Below are 17,245 nucleotides of genomic sequence, written 5' to 3'. Positions count from 1 at the left end.
AGACCACCGCAGTAAAGCAATTATCACAATGAAATGAGTCACATGAATTTTTGGTCTCTCAGTACATATAAAAGTTATGTTTATACTATACTATAGTGTATTATTTAAATTATACTATAGTTTATTAAGTACAATACAACCTTAAGTAAAAATATTTTATTGCTAAAAATTACTAACCATTTTCTGAGACTTCAGAAAGTCATAAACTTTTTGTTGGAGGAAGGTCTTGCCTCAATGCTGGTGGCTGCTGACTGGCCAGGATGGTGGTTGCTGAGGGTTAAGAGTGGCTGTGGCAATTTCTTAGGCTAAGACAACAGTGAAATTTGCCATATTGATTGACTTTCCTTTCACAAATGATTTCTCTGTGGCATACAAGGCTATTGGATAACATTGGTAAAACTTCACAGCAGAACTTCAAAATTGGAGTCAATCTTCTCAAAACCTGCCACTACTTTATCAGCTGAGTTTATGTCATTTTATAAATCCTTTGTTGTCATTTCCCACGTGGTGCTAGTGGTAAAGAACTTGTCTGCCAGTGCAGGAGACATAAGGGATGTGGGTTTGATCCCTGGGTTCAGAAAATCCCCTGGAGAAGGAAATGGCAACCCACTCCAGTATATTCTTGCCTGGAAAATTCCACGGACAGAGGAGCTTGGTGGGTTACAGTCCATGGGTTCGCAAAGAGTCAAACCTGACTGAAGCTGACTTAGCATGCACAGCACGCATTGGCAGGAGGACTCAGTTTCCTCTATGGGGGCCTCTCTACAGGGATGCTTAGGTTTCCTTGTCCTGACATGGCAGCCAGACTTCCCCCAAACCACCCATCCAAGAGATCAAGGTGGAAACTAAAATAAGTGCCTTTTATGACCTAGCTGCAGAATCTTCCCAGGTGCGCAGGAGTAAAGAATCTACCTGCCAATGCAGGAGACGCAAGAGATGCGGGTTCAATCCCTGGGTTGGGAAAATCCCCTGGAGTGGGAAGTGGCAACGCACTCCAGTATTCTTGGCTGGAGAATCCCATGGACAGAGGAGCCTGGTGGGCTACAGTCCTTGGAGTCACAGATGAGGCAAACACGATTGAGTGACTGAGGACACTTGGAAGCAGAAAATAGGGTGATAGGACAAAAAAGTATGCTTTCTGTTTTATTTTTTTCATCGCTTAAGACCATATTAGGCTGAGATTGAGGGTCAGAATATGATGGAGTTATTATTTTTTTATTTTTTAATTGAAAGATAATTGCTTTACAGAATTTTGTGGTTTTCTGTCATACATCAACAAGAATCAGTCATAGGTACACTCATGTTCGATGGAGTATTTCTCATGACTTGATGTGGAAATTGTTGAAGGGAGTCCAAAAGAAACTGATGTTTCTATGTCCCAGTGAGGAACCACACTGTGTATGGCCCACAGCCAGGTGATGGCCATGCTGTCCAGGTCTCTCCAGCATCCAAACAAGTTCTGGCACTTTGAGCACCGAAGTGCTGGTTTCTCTAGATACAGCACCACTAGCTGGAAGTTGATGCTTTTACTGTGAATGATGGTGGTGGTGTGGCTTCCCCAGTGACTTCACAGGCAGGGGACAGAGGCAGGTGGGGCTACAAGGCTAAGGGCAAATCTGGAGTGAGGCAGAGTGGACCACTTCTGATGTACATGTATGTGAGCATGCACAGGAAGCCTTTGGGATTTCTAGAGACACCTGAAAATGGTTGGAAGGGCATTCATCTGGCAATCAAGCAAATTGTATCTCACTCTGTCACAAAGTGAGTACAAAGGGCAGTGTGATCTCATTTGTGGATGATGACTATTAATGCACACACACACACACATATATATAAATCACAACCAGCATTTTCTAACCATCAGTCAAGGAGAGTATCAAGTGTCTTGTTCCCCCACAGCAAGCATTCCAGCAAACTGTGGTTGAACTAAATGGTGCTAAACCATTGTTCCATCTGATATTAGAAGACCCTGTTTTATTTTCTATACTTTCAAAAAAGGCAAAAAAAATCCTTTTACTTTTAATAGTTCACACAGTGTTCTTAGGTTGAAAACTATATCTGTTCAAAGTTTAGGCAACCTGTGAAATCTTATTTTTATAAACTGTTTTCAAAATTAGAACACTAAGGGCATTGAGACACCACAAAGCCATCCATTGGTTTGTGACCATTTCTCAGTTTACAGATTAGCAAGTGGAATTGTTTTCTCCACCTCAAATGATATCACAAAGTAGACGTGAGACTTCCCTGCTGGTCCTGTGGTTGGGAAGCGGCCCTCCGGTGCATTGGGTGAAGGTTTGATTCCTGGTCGGGACTGAGGTCCCACGTGCCTTGTGGCCAAAAAACCACAATCATGGAGCTGAGGCAGTGTTGTGAGAAATTAATTTATTGGACTTAAAAAAAATGGTCCACATTAAAAAAAGAATGTTTGAAAAAAAGGAGATATGCTTGGGCTGGAATTTCAGTCAGAGATGAGATTCTTGCCATGAACTAATAAACTATTGGAAACGAGATTAGAATGGAAAGGACACAACAGAGACCTCCAGCAGAGTGTCACTTTGCATTTACACATCTCAGGGTAAGAAGTTAATTTCTCCCAATGAATCCCTCCCAGCCAGGTGCTCCTGTGGCTTTATTGTCCAACTGAGGTCCCAAAAGGCAGAATCCGAAAGCCCCAGTGCTGCTCCCTCTTGCAAGTTGCATTTTTTTTTTGGTTATGCAGGTTGTGGTATGCTGAAATATTTTAATGTGCTTAAGTTTCAGCAGCTTAATTTTCTAGCAGGAGGGACCTATTTGTCTAGGCAAGCTTTCTCCTTTCTGAAGCTCCAGTGGTTTTGTGAATGCAGGAAAATGTTCATTTCTAATGGGGATGATGATGAAAATGCAATTATCAATTCCCCAGCCCACAGACAGGGCTCACCATGTTTGTTTCTCAAGCACTTTGAAAAAAGAAATGTGTATGAATGCTAACTAACAAAAGGGTGCCAAGGTGCTCTAGGTAGAAGAAAGAGAAACCAAAAGCAGACTGGGTAAGTTTGCATTGGAAAGTAAAAATAATCCCCAACTTAATTTTATTAAAAATGACAAGGTAAAAAATGATTAATCCTGATGGCCAATTATCATGTAAATATTCAGGATCCCTACTTAAAGATTATGCATGCACGCTCAGTCACTGAGCCATGGCAGACTCTTGGCAACCCATGGATTTCAGTCTGCCAGGCTCCTCTGTCATGAGACTTCTCAGGCAGGAATACTGGAGTGGGTTGTTATGCCCTCCTCCAGGGGATCTTCCTGACCCAGGGATTGAACTCAGGTCTCCTGTGTCTCTGCTTTGACAGGCTAATTCTTAACCACAGAACCACCTGTCTCTAAAAAATCTTCCAATAGGGTGAACAAAAAACTGATGTGAAATGTTGGGTCTCACTCACTAGATAGACCAAGAAATCCTGAATATTGTCTCTAAAGCTTGGAGATTGCTTAACTACAGCCTGTGTTTTACATCCGTGAAAAGAGCAGATAATTGATTCACAAGTCAGCTGAGTGAGAACTTAGGGAGAAAGAACTGAGAAATATCTGGAATGATTAAATGGAGCAAAATAATATTGGGAAGAAGATTGCATTTGTGGGAGTTTTGGGGGAAACTATGTAGAGAAAATAAACACGAAAACCAGAAAAATTTAGTTTTGAGCAGTTTGGTGGGAAATGGCTGAGTTTTTAAGTAGTATTGTTTTCACCTTGCATGTTTTGTTCATGAAACTTCCAAATGGCAAGAGACTGTACCCATCAACAATTTGCTACTTCTCTCTATCTCTCTCTCTTTAAAAATATTTATTTATTTGGCTGCACCGGGTCTTAGTTGCAGCATTTGAACTTAGTTGCGGTATTCGGGATCTAGTTCCCTGACCAGGGATTGAACCCATTCCCCCTGCATTGGGAGCACAGAGCCTTAGCTACTGGACCACCAGGGAAGTCCCCCTCTTTCTTTTCTGGTGTCTTTGTTTGGTAAGAAAATTCTATGGTTTACCTCCATATTGTTTAAATATTTTAAAGGCAAAGTGTGATTCTACTGCTTTTCTTTTCTTTTTTGGTTTTTGTTGAAAGAATAGATAAAAAACATGGATACTTAAAAAAAATTCCGAGACTACTAGAGTTGGAATTAGGGAGTGAGTGAAGGTCAAGTCGTAGGGAATACACTTGTGTTTCACATTTTCCCATCTCCTCTTCCTTGGTCCTTGGCAGATGGAATAGTTTTACTTTTTCTCATTTTCCTCATATGCACAATAAGTGCTCAAAAAAGAAGCATCATTGTAGGGCTAGTACAATGCTGTGCTGGCAGAAACTTATTTCCAGTAGGAAGTGTCCTTGGGTGAGGTGATATTCTATCACAAAGTGGAGGCTTGATTTAATTAAAAGGTCCAATGCTCTTGGTTTAGGATATGGGGCAAGCTGTGTGCATTTCTGCCTGGCACTTGGTAGGCACATGATAAATATTTATTGAAGAATTTCTGCACCCTGAGCCTTATTTGTGGCTGGAGATGACATTTATCTTCATAGCATGCTATGGACTCATCAAATCTTAATGATTTATTGAATCATTATTGTCATGTAATAAAGTTATGATTGATTTTAGGAAGGCTATCAGGAAAAATGATGAAATATTATTTATGAAAAATGCTTGGAATAAAAAATTCAATGTATAGATTCCTCAAAAAATTAAAAATTGAACTACTCTAGGAGCCGCCTATCCCACTTCTGAGTATTCATCTGAAGAATATGAAAATACTAATTTGAAAAAATATATGCACCCTCATCTTCAACAAAACATTTACAATAGCCAAGATATGGAACAACCTAAGTGCCCATCAACAGATGAAGAAATAAAAACTGCAGTATATATACACAATAGAATATTACTCACCAATAAAAAAAGACAAAATCTCGCCATTTGTAACCTGGGTGGACCTTAAGGGTATTATACTAAGTGAAATAAGTCAGATGGAGAGAGACAAATACCACATGATTCCACTTACGTGTGGAATATAAAAGCAAACACACAAAAAGACCCGGAATAAATGAACACACTAAACTAAACTAAACCAATAACCTCAGATATGCGGATGACACCACCCTTATGGCAGAAAGTGAAGAAGAACTAAAGAGCCTCTTGATGAAGGTGAAAGAGGAGAGTGAAAAAGTTGGCTTAAAGCTCCACGTTCAGAAAACTAAGATCATGGCATCTGGTCCCATCACTTCAGGGCAAATAGATGGGGAGACAGTGGAAACAGTGTCAGACTTTATTTTTTTGGGCTCCAGAATCACTGCTGATGGTGATTGCAGCCATGAAATTAAAAGACGCTTACTCCTTGGAAGGAAGGTTATGGCCAACCTAGACAGCATATTTAAAAGCAGAGACAATACTTTGCCAACAAAAGTCTGTCTAGTCAAGGCTATGGTTTTTCCAGTGGTCATGTATAGATGTGAGAGTTGGACGGTGAAGAAAGCTGAGCGCCGCAGAATTGATGCTTTTGAACTGTGTGGAGAAGACTCTTGAGAGTCCCTTGGACTGCAAGGAGATCCAATCAATCCATCCTAAAAGAGATCAATCCTGGGTGTTCATTGGAAGGGCTGATGTTGAAGCTGAAACTCCAATACTTTGGCCACCTCATGTGAAGGGTTGACTCATTGGAAAAGACCCTAATGCTGGGTAGGATTGGGGGCGGGAGGAGAAGGGGACGACAGAGGATGAGATGGCTGGATGGCATCACCGACTTGATGGACATGGGTTTGGGTAGACTCTGGGAGTTGGTGATGGACAGAGAGGCCTGGCGTGCTGCAATTCATGGGGTTGCAAAGAGTCGGACACGACTGAGCGACTGAACTGAACTGAACTGAAACTAAACCAAAACAAACATATAGACTCAGAGAACAGAGCAGTGGTCACAGAGGGGAATGGCCAGGATGACTAAAGAGGACCAATATGGTGATTGATGAAAACTGAATTTTTGGTGCTGAGACTGCAGTGAATACAGAAATAGAAATATAATGCTGTACACATGAAACTTACATAATGTTATATCAGTTTTACCTCAATGTAAAATAAATTTTGAGGGCTTCACTAGTGGCTCAGTGGTAAAGAATTCACCTCCCAATGCAGAAGACACAGTTTCAATCCCTGGTCTGGGAAGATCCCACATGCCTTGGAGCTACTAAGCCCACAACTACTTTGCCTGTGCTCTAGAGCCTGGGAGCCGCAACTATGAAGCCCACATGTCCTAGAGTCTATGCTCTGCAACAGGAGAAGCCACCACAATGAGAAGCCTGTGCACTGCCTATGCTCCCGCTCGCTGAAGCTAGAGAAAAGCCTGAGAAGCAATGAAGACCCAGTACAGCCAATGAATAAAATTATAAAAAATAAATAAAATTTAAAAGTTCCATCTAAATAGGAAATATTATATTTTGAAATACATCCAGGAAGGGAGAGACATACATAATAACAGTAGCTGAACCATCTTTAATTTTTGCCAAGAGTGCTGGTTAGCCTTATTGCTCTTTTGGTTATACTGTAAGGAAGAATTAGAAGTAGTTACTGATTTGAGAGGAAGTGTTTCTGCATAGAAGTCCTAGCCGTTTATGAAGACCATCTTTTGGGAAGAATTCATCATCATCTTCTGCTCTTGGGGAGACGGGAAGCCCACGATAGGCCACTGTGTCCCTGAACTTGAGGACAGTTCCAAATAGTGCATCTAGATTCTGAGGCGCTGGCTGCTGTTGGTGGACAAGACTGTGGACTCACTGCTCAGGCTTGCAGGGCATCTTCATGAGAGTTGACAGATAGACAGTCATCCGGGAGAAGGGTCACTTTGTGTGCGGGGGGTAGATTTCCCATTTGTCACCATGCTGGATGCTTTCTTGACAACTTTATTTTCTGATATCAAACTAGTCCTTTTGGTCTTGTTCATGCTTTTTCTCAACTGATACATTCTTCTGAGATAAACAAAGGAACGTGTCTGCATATGTCAGATATTGCTTGCTATTTCAGCTACTCTGGCAGGGTAGCTGACACCATGGTGCACAGTAAAGTGCTCCCTGATGGACTTGGGATGGTCTTGCTTTGACACTGAAGCCCCCCTCCTCCCCTTCTTCTTCCTTCCCTTCCCTCTTGTTGTTGTTGGTCAATCGCCATGTTGTGTCCTACTCTTTGAGACCCCATGGACTATACCTGCCAGGCTCCTCTGTCCGTGGGATTTCCCAGGCAAGAATACTGGAGTGGGTTGCTGTTACATTCCCCAGGGGATCTTTCCAATCCTGCATTGACAGGTGGATTCTTTACCACTGAGCCACCAGGGAAGCCACCTCCATCAATTCAAGGGTCTGAGATGATCTATGGAATCAGGGGTTGGATGTCCCCAGGAATGTGGCACCAGGAGAAAGTCACCCCAAGAAACACATCAGAAAGTCACTTCACAGCTGACAAAGGCAAAATAGCTCTGTCTACCACACAAACAAAGCATAATAACCACAAGAAATCTTCAAATCTCACTGGATCCTGCTAAGAAACCCTAAGTAAATATATAAAGTCAAAATATCTGTAACATCCTTGTGGATCACAGTGTAGCCTATAGGATCATTAAATGGATGATTTGTTAATATAGAACATATATCACTATATATTAATAGATGAAATTATGCTAAATATTACTTAGGAGACCTACTTTCTCTTCTGTTAAATTATAATGCCAGCCATACTGTTATAAACCCTATACAAAAGTTTATCAGTAAGTAAATGATGTAAGATACCAATCTCATTCCATTGTGAGTCTGATGGTTTTACTTAACCCTTGTGACATTGAGATTGTCACATACAGGGTGTGGGACTGCGTGGGTTTCCTGTCACTGTTGGGGCCACTAGTTATGAGAAGTTAAGATTTGTGCTCACCTAGTTCATCGTTTATACTTCCAGGGCCTAGCACAGTGCCCGGCTTGACAGGTTTTATTTTTATTTTTTTAATGAAAATTTCTTGGTGAAGAAAATCTGGCAAATATATATACATATATATATATATATATACACACACACACACACACACATATATATATACATATATATATACACACACACACATGTATATATATTTATATTTTGGTGTGCTCTCAGAATTGTGGTTGGGAAGTCTGTGCACATCTCCCAGGTCTGGTTCTTCCTGAGCAGTGGTTGCTTATGAGCCAGCTTGTCTAAATCTGGCCTCAGATCCATCCCTTTCTTTGGCCCCTGTGTCTGGGTGGGTATCATCATTCCTTCCTCTGGTCCCTGTGTGTGTTTTTGCACAGTGTGGCAAAGCCATGAAAATCTCTTAGGAAGTTTTCTTTAGAGATGCTTCTTGCGTTCAAAACGCTACTTTCTTTAGTCTTTCTCTCCTTTAATATTTACCTGCTGGTTGATCTTTCCATTTTACCCCTTTTCTTTTTATCCAGGCACTTCCTGTTCAAGAATCGAAAGTGCCTCCCTGCAGTCTGTAGGGAAAAGGTACACACCTTGGTCTGCATTCTGTCCCCACTGCACCTGGTTTAACTGCAGCAGCTCAGGCTCAGTTGTTTGTCACTCTCTGCCTACCTGGCCCTCTGCTCCTGCCGAGCCCACCCACGACTCCCAGCCGCTCCTGTTTGCTGTGAGCCCTGGACAGACAGTCCCAGCTCTGCTCACTGGACGTTTAATCTCTGTCCCCTTTAATGTGAATTACATTTTCAAGTGTCATAGGTCATCCCGCACAATAAATTATTATGGGGATTTGACTTTGGCTTCATAGCTCTTATCCTGAAATTTGGACAATGATTGCCTTGAAATGCAAGATGAACTTTAAAAAAGAAAAATTATCCATCTTATGTTAATGGTAAAACACAAACAGATACAGAACCCCAATTTAGGCATCCCTTAGACACTTAGAGTGAGAGCTGTTGACTTAAAAAATAGTCACAACTTGAAAGTTGAGAGTTATGTTTTATTCCGTGGAAATTTTTAGGACTTAAGCTCGAGAGGCAGCATCTCAAGTAACCCTGAGAGAACTGCTCCAAGGAGGTGGCGAGGAGGAGACTGAGAATATATAGGAGTTTTGCAACAAAGGGCAGGTAGTCTGAATATCAGGAGATTATTGTTAATTAAAGAAAATCAGATATCTTAAGGAATTTAGCGCTTTGCTGTATATGGGATGATGCCAGAGTCTGGGCTCACTGAAATCACTCCTTTCATATGCACCTCACATCTGGGGCCAGCATCCTGTGACTTTCACAGGGAGTGGCAGCAGCGTGACGGCTGTTGATGGCAGGTATTTTTCTCCTTCCTGAGTTCCCTGGAGGGCTGGGATCACTGATGAGTGTGACATCCTTGTTTATAGATATGGCAAGAAATATTCCAGTTCTCAGAGTTGGCTTCTACTTTGTCTCCTATGTGACCATGTGAACCTCTGGGACCCCCACCCACAGATGTAGGGCTGCCTGCTCTGCAAGGGGCCCCCTAGGGACATACCCTGGCCATGTGCTCTGCGGGGACCACACTGTGCTGCATCAGCTGGCATGTTTAGCCATGGAATGGTTGCTCTGCTCCTGTCATGTCACCTGCCCCAAGTCCAAGGGCATGATTGCCCCAAACACACCGTCACACTGAGGTGCCTGTAATGGGTTCTGCAGAGCATGTGGCTCATGTCACAGCCTGTCACGGGAGAGGGTCTTCTCGGAGGGTGACCACCCTCTGCCACTCGATCACTTGGCTGTGCCATCCAGCTGCTCTCATCTCCATGTGTAGGACAGTCGGTGCCATCCCAAGGAGAGAATGCCTGTCACCCCGGTCCTGGGGACACTCTGATCCCCCTGCAGCACTAGGGGTGGGCATTCCTTCCTGCAGGGACTGGCTGTTTGCTCCTGGTGAGAGGGTGCTACAACTATGCCTGGCGTACTGACACTGGACCCTAGCCAAGGTAGGAAAACATCTGGTTTTATTCATGACACATGAATACTCTGGTTACCAGATGAAGCTGAATTGTAGGTCATGATGTCCTAGATTTTTGCTTTGTGTGGGAACTGACATAGGTTCTAATTTTTATTTTTGCCAAATAAGGGCATTAATGAAAATCTACTCATCTCATATTCTGTCATAAGAAGAAAAAAGCCTAAAATTACTGCATGAGAAGATGTTATTAAATGGAATAGATTTAGCTTTGTGATTTTTATTTTCCTCCGTTCACTGAGGCTGGGTGAAAACTGGTCCAGGAACGGGTCCACTGGTCCTGAGTTTGGGAACCATGATTCTGTGACCCATGTTCATTTAGTGAAGTTTTAGGTCCTCTTTCAGTTTGGTAACTAGGGCACCCTCTCCCCCTCCTCCTTCCCCTACCACACACGTCTTTGCAACACCTTCAAACAACTACTGGCTGTAATGGCTTGTCCTCTAATGATTTCCTGTGTGTATATCTTGTCCCTTCCAGCCAAACTGTGATGCTAGGTAAATAGAAGGCACTGAATAGCTAATCATTCAAATTTATTTCTGTAACATATACTGGTCTGCTGTTTAGAGGACTGCAGGCTACTACTGTGTGTGTTGTACTTCTGTGTGTGTGTGTGTTTGGAAGTCAGCTGGAGTCCTCTATACACATAGGAACATAAATGAAATACACACATTTTTGAAGAGTGAGGGCTTCTCAAGTGGCACTAGTGGTAAAGAACCCACCTGCCAGTGCTCGAGATGGAAGAGACATGGGTTCAATCCCTGAGTTGGAAATATCCCCTGGGAGGAGGACATGGCTACCCACTCCAGTATTCTTGCCTGGAGAATCCCATGGACAGAGCAGCCTGGAGAGTTGCAAAGAGTCAGACATGACTGAAGTGACTTAGCACGAAGCACAAAACAAGCTTTGCCATAAGAAAACAAGCCTGTGGATTTTTCTCCATCTTTCTCTCTGTTTCTTGCAAAGCTGGAAGGATGGACTCCCTGTTTCGTGATGTGGCCCTACATTTGAGTCTCTTCAAGCTCTCTTCATTTTTGATGATTTAGTGATTCTGCAGGGTGTAACCAGTAGCTGAGATTCTCCCACAAAATATCAGAATTGTTTTTCATTTTAGTGTTTTTTATTTTTAAAAAATCATAAAATATTTCTTAGAGTGACAGCTGAGCTTCAATATTTATGACTTTCTGATTGCTCTGGCAGTTTAGAAAAAAAATTTAAAAATGAGCCCTCAAGTAAAATTTAAGTGAAAAAGATTAAAATTCAGAATTATGGACTTTTTAACATTTGAATAAATACTCTTGGCTGGGAAATTTTATGTGCCAGTCCTAGTTTTCCTACACTTGACAGTCCTTGAAAAAGGACTTAAATTATTTCTTGAAAATATATGGACAGTGTTATTTTTGGAAGATAAACTTTTCTGTATCAGCATAACTCCCCCTACCCCCAAAGCTGTCCTCCTGCCCACCCCCAGCTTCTAGACTTCTACTTTTTGCTAGAAACCAAGCGCAAGTGGAGAGCATATGAGTGGGTGAAATGGGTAAATGACAGAACATCATTATCTTTCAGTTTCAGTTTCAGTTTAGTCCCTCAGTCGTGTCCGACTCTCTGCGACCCCATGAACTGCAACACGCCAGGCCTCTCTGTCCATCACCAACTCCCGGAGTCTACCCAAACACATGTTCATGGAGTCGGTGATGCCATCCAACCATCTCATCCTCTGTCGTCCCCTTCTCCTCCCGCCCCCAATCCTACCCAGCATTAGGGTCTTTTCCAATGAGTCAACCCTTCGCATGAGGTGGCCAAAGTATTGGAGTTTCAGGTTCAACATCAGACCTTCCAATGAACACCCAGGATTGATCTCTTTTAGGATGGATTGATTGGATCTCCTTGCAGTCCAAGGGACTCTCAAGAGTCTTCTCCAACACCACAGTTCAAAAGCATCAATTCTGCGGCGCTCAGCTTTCTTCACCGTCCAACTCTCACATCCATACATGACCACTGGAAAAACCATAGCCTTGACTAGATGGACTTTTGTTGGCAAAGTAATGTCTCTGCTTTTAAACATGCTATCTAGGTTGGCCATAACCTTCCTTCCAAGGAGTAAGCGTCTTTTAATTTCATGGCTGCAGTCACCATCAGCAGTGATTCTGGAGCCCAAAAAAGTAAAGTCTGACACTGTTTCCACTGTTTCCCCATCTATTTCCCATGGAGTGATGGGACCAGATGCCATGATCTTAGTTTTCTGAACGTTGAGCTTTAAGCCAACTTTTTCACTCTCCTCTTTCACCTTCATCAAGAGGCTCTTTAGTTCTTCTTCACTTTCTGCCATAAGGGTGGTGTCATCCGCATATCTGAGGTTATTGATATTTCTCCCGGCAATCTTGATTCCAGCTTGTGTTTCTTCCAGCCCAGCGTTTCTCATGATGTACTCTGCATATAAGTTAAATAAGCAGGGTGACAATATACAGCCTTGACGTATTCCTTTTCCTATTTGGAACCAGCCTGTTGTTCCATGTCCAGTTCTAACTGTTGCTTCCTGACCTGCATACAGGTTTCTCAAGAGACAGGTCAGATGGTCTGGTATTCCCATCTCTTTCAGAATTGTCCACAGTTTATTGTGATCCACACAGTCAAAGGCTTTGGCATAGTCAATAAAGCAGAAAGAGATGTTTTTCTGGAACTCTCTTGCTTTTTCCATGATCCAGCGGATATTGGCAATTTGATCTCTGGTTCCTCTGCCTTTTCTAAAACCAGCTTGAACATCTGGAAGTTCACAGTTCACGTATTGCTGAAGCCTGGCTTGGAGAATTTTGAGCATTACTTTACTAGCATGTGAGATGAGTGCAATTGTGCGGTAGTTTGAGCGTTCTTTGGCATTGCCTTTCTTTGAGATTGGAACGAAAACTGACCTTTTCCAGTCCTGTGGCCACTGCTGAGTTTTCCAGATTTGCTGGCATATCGAGTGCAGCACTTTCACAGCATCACCTTTGAGGATTTGAAATAGCTCAACTGGAATTCCATCACCTCCACTAGCTTTGTTCATAGTGATGCTTTCTAAGGCCCACTTGACTTCACATTCCAGGATGTCTGGCTCTAGGTGAGTGATCACACCATCATGATTATCTGGGTCGTGAAGATCTTTTTTGTACAGTTCTTCTGTGTATTATCTTTAGGATATTTTAAACTTACCCCCACACGGCTGACTTATCGATATATGCTCAACACTGTTCAGTCACTTCCATTTTGGGACATTCTCACTGTTTCCCTGAATGAGTCTTCAGGTTCAAATGTATTAAGTCTTATGACTAAATTAGATTCTCTTTCCTTACTCCAAATGCAGCTCTTTAATCGCTTTGTGATTTTGTGATTGGTTTCTCTTCTTCAAATAATATGTTTCTCTAATGATTTAATAGATTATGTTATTCATACCTGATTAATCTTTTAGGAGGGAAGAATAACCCGACTCCCTCCCTTCAGGGTGTATGTAGTGTAACTTTTTCACTATCAATTCAAACTGCCGTAAGAGAGGTTATGGATATGCCTGAGAAAATAGACACCGTTGAGACAAATAATCTCAGAAAGGGAGTAAAGCAGAATCCTCTCTCCCCAAAAGAGACTCACTATAAATGAGAATTTTATTAAGCTTCATTAAAATATTTACATCTTAATAAGACCCGAGACCTGTGGCATTTTATTGTCTTAGTTTTTTTGTCATTCATTCATTCTTTCAACACATCTTTGTTAGTGACACTGACCCTTGTTCTACGTGCTGGGAGAATAGTAGCAAATAACTCCAAGAAAAACTCTGGCTTTGTGAATTCTAATGAATTTTTTTTTTTCTTAATAAAAAGCTTATTGTGTGAGCTTACTAAAGTTTATATAAAAGACTTGATTATATATTGCAGCCTTATTATTAAAGAAGCCAACGTGACTCATCCGGGATTAGATTCTTAGGGGAACATAGTGCAGAGGGTGGTGGTAAAACACCCCTTTTCTAAACTTGGGGTCTGAGCGGTAGCGGATATACATTGTGGAGCCTGAAAGTGACCAAGGACGAAGAGAAAGGACATGGGAAACAGGAAATGTCAGTGTTGTTTACAGTAGATATTGTGACCACATTCTCCCAAACATTCTAAACAGCAGAGGAGAAAATCATCCTTGTGTTTGGTCCAAGAAAAAGATTTCACTCAAAACAATATCTATAAAAAATGTTGGACTTGGCCAATTTGGGGATTTTGCAGATGAGGTAAAACCTTAGGCAGAGCCGACCTTGTGTGCATGCATGCTCCAGTTCTGAATGAGAAGAAGGCAGAGTTGGTAAATACCTCTCTCATCTCCCGTTTACCCTTTTCTGCCTCTGACTTACTTATCTTTACCCCCAGCCACCATGGTAGGGTTTAGACCTGGGATTAAACCCCTACTTAAAAATGAGCCACTTAGCTAAGCTTCAGTTTCCTCATCTAGGAAATAAAAATAAGAATACTAACTTCAGAAGGTGTAAGTGAAGATTAGTTATAATCATACTGGTGCTTCGTACTCAGTCGGGTCCAACTCTTTGCGACCCCATGGACTGTAGCCCACCAGGCTCCTCTATCCATGGAATTCTCCAAGTAAGGATACCGGAGTGGGTTGCCATTCCCTTCTGTAGGGGATCTTCTGACCCAGGGATTGAACCCAGGTCTCCTGCATTGCAGGCAGATTCTTTACCATCTGAGTCACCATATATAAATATAAATATGATGTATGTGAAAGTGCTTTGATACAATAACAAGACTTAGCATCATAACTACTACTTCCTTAAGGAATGGAAATAAAACTCTCGAGAAACACAGGAAGCTCTACATTAAAAGCCTGCCAGATGGAATGGCCACGGGCTGGGTTTGTTTGTTGATCGGATGGTGCCTTTAATTAGATCATGTGTGAGGTTTCACATTCTGCCCACGGAAAGCCTTATCAAACCCGGCTCATCCTGATCCCCAGTTACTCACTCTTGCCAGGCTGGTCCCAGATGGAACTTTATAAGGGACGTACTTCCGGTAGATATGACCGACCCTGGAACATGGAACGTCAAACATGTCTCCTCCACACATCCAGACCTACAGAGGGGAAATTGGAAGTGTAATAAAAGAGAACAGTACATTTCATACAAAAGCCCCCAAATTATTAGTAAGAGTTATCAAAATCTTAAAATCTCTTAAAGTCTCTGTATCAGTAATTTCTATTTATTATCAATAGTTAGCCAAGAAAAAACCCCCACATTTTCATAGTTTTTTTAATTTATTTTTTAACTGGTGGAAAATTGCTTTGCAATTTTGTGTTGGTTTCTGCCTACAGCAATGCAAATCAGTCATAATTTTATATATATATATATCACTTTCCTCCTGAGCCTCCTTCCGTCCTTCCATTCCACCCTTCTAGGGCATCACAGAGCACCAGGCTGCACTCCCTGTGTTATTTAGCAACTTCTCACTATTTTACACATGATAGTGTATATATGTCAATGCTACTTTCTCAATTTGTCCCACCCTCACCTTGTCCTACTGTGTCCACAAGTCCATTCTATTCTATGTTCATCAGTACCATTTTTATAGATTCCATATATATGTATTAGTTTTTCTCTTTCTGACTTATTTCACTCTATTAAAGAGACACTAGGTTCATCCACTTCACTACAACTGACACAGATTCATTCATTTTATGGCTGAGTGATATTCCATTGTGTATATGTTCCATAAACTCTTTATCCATTTACCTGTCAATGGACATCTAGGTTGCTTCCATGTCCTGGTGATTGTAAATATAGCTGCAGTGAACATTGGGGTACCTGTATCTTTTAGAATTGTGGTTTTCTCAGGGTATATGCCCAGTGGTGGGATTGTTGGGTCATTTGGTAGTTTTATTCCTAGTTTTTAGAGAAATCTCCGTAGCATCTTCCATAGTAGCTGTATCAGTTTACATTCCCACCAGCAGTGCAGGAGGATTCCTTTTCTCCACATCCTCTCCAGCATTTATTGTTTGTAGATTTTTTGATGATGGCCATTCTGATGGGTGTGAGGTGATAGATACCTCATTGCGGTTTTGATTTGCATTTCTCTAATAATGAGTGATGTTGAGCATCTTTTCATGTGTTTATTGGCCATCTGTATGTCTTCTTTGGAGAAATGTCTGTTTAGGCTCTGCTCATTTTTTGATTGGGTTGTTTGTTTTTCTGATATTGAGCTGTATGAGTTGCTTATATATTTTGGAGATTAACCCTTTGTCAGTTGCTTTGTTTGCAATTATTTTTTCCCATTCTAAGGGTTATCATTTCATCTTGTTTATGGTTTTCTTTGCTGTGCAAAAGCTTTTAAATTTTATTAGGTCCTATTTATTTATTTTTCTCTTTATTTCCATTCATCTAGGAGGTAACCCCACATTTTTAAAAGCTCAGATTCATAAAAGTATACAACCAAAATATTAATTCACTAAATCCACTTTCCATAGCCATGTTGACATTTTAAAAAGTTCTAGTAGAATTTTATTACAGCTATTGCATTACATTGGGGTTTAATGATTGGATGTCTTATTTATATAGATATTTATTTTGACAATCTTGTGGAATCATTTGAGGAAATAACATTGGAATTTAAGTGTCAATTAAAAATTTAAAGTTTTAAACATGAAATTTCTAAAACTAGTGAATGAATTAAAGAACATAAGTTTATCCATACTTAACATCTAGATTCTGAAACTTTCAGTAGAGCTTACTTAAAAAATCAGAGTTATGTTCTAATTTCTCCCCACCCCTGATCTTTTCTTCGGTACAGAAAATAATTGGTTAGCAATGTGAACTCAAGACATGGAAAACTCAGGATATCTGTTAAGATGCTATACTTATATTTAGTAACAAAAATTAATTGGTTGTATTTTACCATGACTAACCACTTGAACCACTAATTATGGTTTTATATAACAGGCTACTTACTATAAAAGAACTAATTATCAACAGATAAATGCAGGCTTCATATATGCTAGATTTTTTTTTACTGTTTTCATTGCAAGAAAACAATTTAAAAAAGAGTTAGATAATGTAACAGTTTTTTTACATTTATTTTTAATTGGAGGATAGTTATAATATTTTGTTGGTTTCTGTCATATATCAACATGAATCAGCCATAGGTACACACATGTCCCTCCTTCTTGGACCTCCCACCCACCTCCCACCCCTCTGGGTTGTCACAGAGCACTGGGTTGACCTCCCATTGTCATACAGC

General features: G+C 41.1%; 2 protein-coding genes across 4 annotated transcripts in view; one reads left to right on the top strand and one right to left on the bottom strand.

The window, feature by feature from the left end:
• The window catches only part of GALNTL6 (polypeptide N-acetylgalactosaminyltransferase like 6), a 1,429,734-nt gene that overhangs the window by 89,983 nt on the left and 1,322,506 nt on the right, over window positions 1–17,245 (bottom strand). The window contains exon 8 of the mRNA XM_081568813.1: window positions 14,981–15,088. Within this exon, the coding sequence (XP_081424939.1) occupies window positions 14,981–15,088 (108 nt within the window). The remainder of the gene's footprint in view (window positions 1–14,980; window positions 15,089–17,245) is intronic.
• Window positions 1–17,245, top strand: part of LOC145537900 (uncharacterized) — a 303,657-nt gene that overhangs the window by 198,613 nt on the left and 87,799 nt on the right. The window lies entirely within an intron of this gene.

Source organism: Giraffa tippelskirchi, chromosome 1, assembly GCF_054371585.1.
Source record: "Giraffa tippelskirchi isolate mGirTip1 chromosome 1, T2T-mGirTip1v1.2.pri, whole genome shotgun sequence".
NCBI classification, from domain to species: domain Eukaryota; kingdom Metazoa; phylum Chordata; class Mammalia; order Artiodactyla; family Giraffidae; genus Giraffa; species Giraffa tippelskirchi.
Note: the sequence above shows the minus strand (reverse complement) of the source record. Positions and strands in the feature narration are given on the sequence as shown.